Source organism: Lycium barbarum, chromosome 6 (assembly GCF_019175385.1).
Source record: "Lycium barbarum isolate Lr01 chromosome 6, ASM1917538v2, whole genome shotgun sequence".
Lineage (NCBI taxonomy): Eukaryota > Viridiplantae > Streptophyta > Magnoliopsida > Solanales > Solanaceae > Lycium > Lycium barbarum.
Window position 1 is genome coordinate 17,212,003 of NC_083342.1, and position 1,581 is coordinate 17,213,583.

General features: G+C 34.2%; 1 protein-coding gene across 1 annotated transcript; it reads left to right on the forward strand.

Annotated features, from left to right (window-relative positions):
• The first annotated feature begins 374 nt into the window (after positions 1-374).
• LOC132643533 (histone H2B.2) lies at positions 375-1,011 on the forward strand. The gene has a single exon (XM_060359971.1). The coding sequence runs from the start codon at positions 437-439 to the stop codon at positions 836-838; it is 402 nt and encodes a 133-aa protein (XP_060215954.1). The 5' UTR covers positions 375-436; the 3' UTR covers positions 839-1,011.
• The last annotated feature ends 570 nt before the right edge of the window (positions 1,012-1,581 follow it).

Here is a 1,581-nt window from a genome sequence, read left to right on the forward strand (position 1 = left end):
GAATATTTACGTAGGAACTCGAGCCTCCAAACTTGAGTATAATGCCAAAAATATGTAAAAATGGTGACTTAAAAAATATTTATTTATGTAGGAAAAAACTGCTGATCCGGAAATCTACTTCGCGTCGCTGGACTTTTCCAGGAAACCCTTTTTCTATTGGTCAATGTCAATTCTCCTTTTTCTTCTTTACAAATGTAACGTGTCCCTATGTGGTCCTCTGTTTTATTACACATTTCCTACTTTTCACGCATTCTCTGGAAGCCGTTGATCCCTTTTCAAAATCAACGCTTCTACTCCTTCCAGATCATCAATCCACGACGTTCTCTAGTATCCAATAAAAACAAACATCAATCACCTATAAATGCCAAAACGTCCATTTGCATCTTCAACATTGCAATCCTTTACTTCTATACTCAAACAATCTCTAAACTATTCAATGGCTCCCAAGGCAGAGAAGAAACCCGCCGAAAAGAAACCAACTGAGGAGAAGAAACCGAAGGCTGGAAAGAAGCTTCCGGCAAAGGATGGGGTAGATAAGAAGAAAAAGAAGGCCAAAAAGAGTGTTGAAACCTACAAGATTTACATATTCAAGGTGCTCAAGCAAGTTCATCCAGATATTGGGGTATCTAGTAAGGCTATGGGGATTATGAACAGTTTCATTAATGATATTTTTGAGAAATTGGCTCAGGAATCTTCAAGATTGGCTAGGATTAATAAGAAGCCTACTATAACATCCAGGGAAATTCAGACTGCGGTTAGATTAGTGCTTCCTGGTGAATTGGCTAAACATGCTGTATCTGAAGGGACTAAGGCAGTAACTAAGTTTACTAGTTCTTGAAATTTTTAGGGTTATTTTGGAAAATTTGGGAAACAAGGTTATGGTTATGTTTGCAAATTTGGGAAACTAGGGCTAGGTATTATCCAATGTTTAGAATTGACGATATTTCTGTTTTTCTATATTGTAACCTAAACTTTTGTTGGTATATCAATGAACAGAATCTACTTTTGGTACATTGTTTGTTATTTTGTCCTTCATTGTCAAATGTAGGATTGGGTATTTATACCATTTGTTTTTTTTTTCGTTGCTAATTACGGACTTATAATTAAAATGGGGTTTACATCATTTGCCATTAGTTTGTGATTGCTACTATGTTATCTAATGATATATACACATTGGTTTATCATGCTCATGATATCTTATAATTGATGATTTTTTTTTCTTTTGTTTTTCTATGTTGTAACTAAGCTGTTGTTGCTAAGTGAATGAACAAATCTACTTTGGTTTCTTCATGCTTGTTTGTTTAGAAATGATTAGATATTTACTAATTACTCGTTGTGATTTGAAATGGGTTTTACATCATTTGCCATTAGTGTGTAATTGCTATGTGTTATCTTTTGTTATATAATTGTTGGTTTAATATGCTTAAGATCTCTGGAATTGGTTTTTCTACCACACACAATTTTGTTGGTCTACATTGTATTATTGTATGAATTTGGTGCCGAAGTATTGGGGTTAACCTATATCAATAAAAGTTGGTTTGAAGCTGCTTAATTTTGGATTATAGAGGCCTAATGCAGTGA

What these genes read in the sequence shown, in the direction of transcription:
- LOC132643533 (XM_060359971.1), top strand. Translation starts at nt 437, where the DNA reads ATGGCTCCCAAGGCAGAGAAGAAACCCGCCGAAAAGAAACCAACTGAG.